This window comes from Austrofundulus limnaeus, unplaced genomic scaffold (genome assembly GCF_001266775.1).
Source record: "Austrofundulus limnaeus strain Quisiro unplaced genomic scaffold, Austrofundulus_limnaeus-1.0 Scaffold323, whole genome shotgun sequence".
In the NCBI taxonomy this organism is placed as follows: domain Eukaryota; kingdom Metazoa; phylum Chordata; class Actinopteri; order Cyprinodontiformes; family Rivulidae; genus Austrofundulus; species Austrofundulus limnaeus.
In genome coordinates this window covers 353,300-354,895 of record NW_013952725.1, presented here as the reverse complement: position 1 = coordinate 354,895, position 1,596 = coordinate 353,300, and the positions used below count along the sequence as shown (strand labels likewise).

General features: G+C 34.0%; 1 protein-coding gene across 1 annotated transcript in view; it reads left to right on the top strand.

Moving 5' to 3' along the window:
- Positions 1-1,596, top strand: part of cunh7orf57 (chromosome unknown C7orf57 homolog) — a 15,305-nt gene continuing 13,709 nt past the window's right edge. The window contains exons 1-2 of the mRNA XM_014022301.1: positions 1-128; positions 1,423-1,483. Coding sequence (XP_013877755.1) covers positions 1,441-1,483 — 43 coding nt within the window. The 5' untranslated portion in view covers positions 1-128; positions 1,423-1,440. The remainder of the gene's footprint in view (positions 129-1,422; positions 1,484-1,596) is intronic.

Genomic DNA, 1,596 nt, shown 5'->3' with positions numbered 1-1,596 from the left:
CTTGATTTGTGAACCGGAAGTCAGCCTCAGGTGCCGCAGGAAGCTTTCAGCCTTGTCCGAATAAAAAGAAGATAACAGATTTTATCAGCAGCTATCCTAGTTTTGTTACAAAGCATTACTCCTGTAAGGTAAGATAAAATGTTGTTTTTAATACCGTAAATGTGGTTCTTTAATCTGTTTACATATAAATCAACTGGGTGGCAGCGCTAAATGAATAGCTAGGCGGCTAACTACGTTAGCAAGGCTTTGTTAGCATCATTAAAATAATTCGCTGAAATCAGTACTAAAACTTCTTTAAAGTGATTGTATTCAATTTAAGACGATATATTAGAGCTAAATCATTTTACAGTCTTAGAAAGTAGTTTAATTTAAGAGTCGTTAGCTGAACCGGTTTATGATCGCTATGTTCACAAAACTGAAGAAAATAAAAGTCAATTTAGACCTTTTTTTTGAGTGACACTGACTGTTTTCTGTTTTAAGCATATGATGTTCATTAAATCTTTAGGTCTGTTTTATCAAAACTGTATGCATTTGTTTAGCCAGTTTATAAATTATGCATTATCTCCAAACCCCCTAGCTTGTCTTTAGGAGCCCACTGTGCCTTATATTACTTAGACATTTCCCTGACCTGACACACTTCTAATAATAAAACCATTCCTCCTGGATAGCGTTAAATTCTACACAACCCTGTTAATTAATCATATGAATCAGGTGTGTTGAAAAACATAGAAAACACAGGATGGTAGGTGTACTAGAGGCAGGGATCACTGATTTTTCAAAATTAAACTTGGATAAGCATCAACTCGTAATTAACAGAAGAAATATAAACATAATATATAACCAAACCTACAGTCTCCTTGAGTTTTAACATATTCATAAATGAGCTATCAGCTACCTGTATATTTATATGACTATCCTAGACAGGCATGTAGCTTTGAATGAGAGATAATAAATAAAAACTGTAGATTTGGAGCATCTTGGGTTCAACATGACATCATTTAAACACCCACAGATTATAATCTGTGTTCTCCTGAAAACGTTTCTGTAGGCTAAGTTGTGTTTATACTGTAATTTGTATTTACATTTAGAAGATAAGAGTTTAAAAAGAAAAGCTGGAAACAGTTTAATTGGAAATAACTTCCAATAAATGACAGAAATGATTGTAACATTTTTAAAGATGGTTTTATTCCCTCTTTTAAGAAAATATGTTTGCTTTTGTGAGGCTGGATCAATATTTGTGAATCACTCACAAACATAAGCAGTTGTCCATGCACTTAATCTTCAATCTAATTTGAACCTTTGCTGCTCTCTTTAGGAATTCCTGCGTTTAAAGACATTTTGGAAGCAAAGTCGTGCTGATAAAAACAAACAATTTTTTGTAGTAGATTTGGCTCTGTATACTTATTCCTTTTGTCTCAACAGCTTTTGTGTTCGGCTAAAATGAGCGCTGTTGTACCCAACCATCGAAGGACCAAACCTGGTGGTAAGACTCATTTAGACTTCAGTTAGTATTTGCACTTTTGTGTGTATGCACACAGTATATATATACAGTATATACACTCACCGGCCACTTTATTAGGTACACCTGTCCAACTG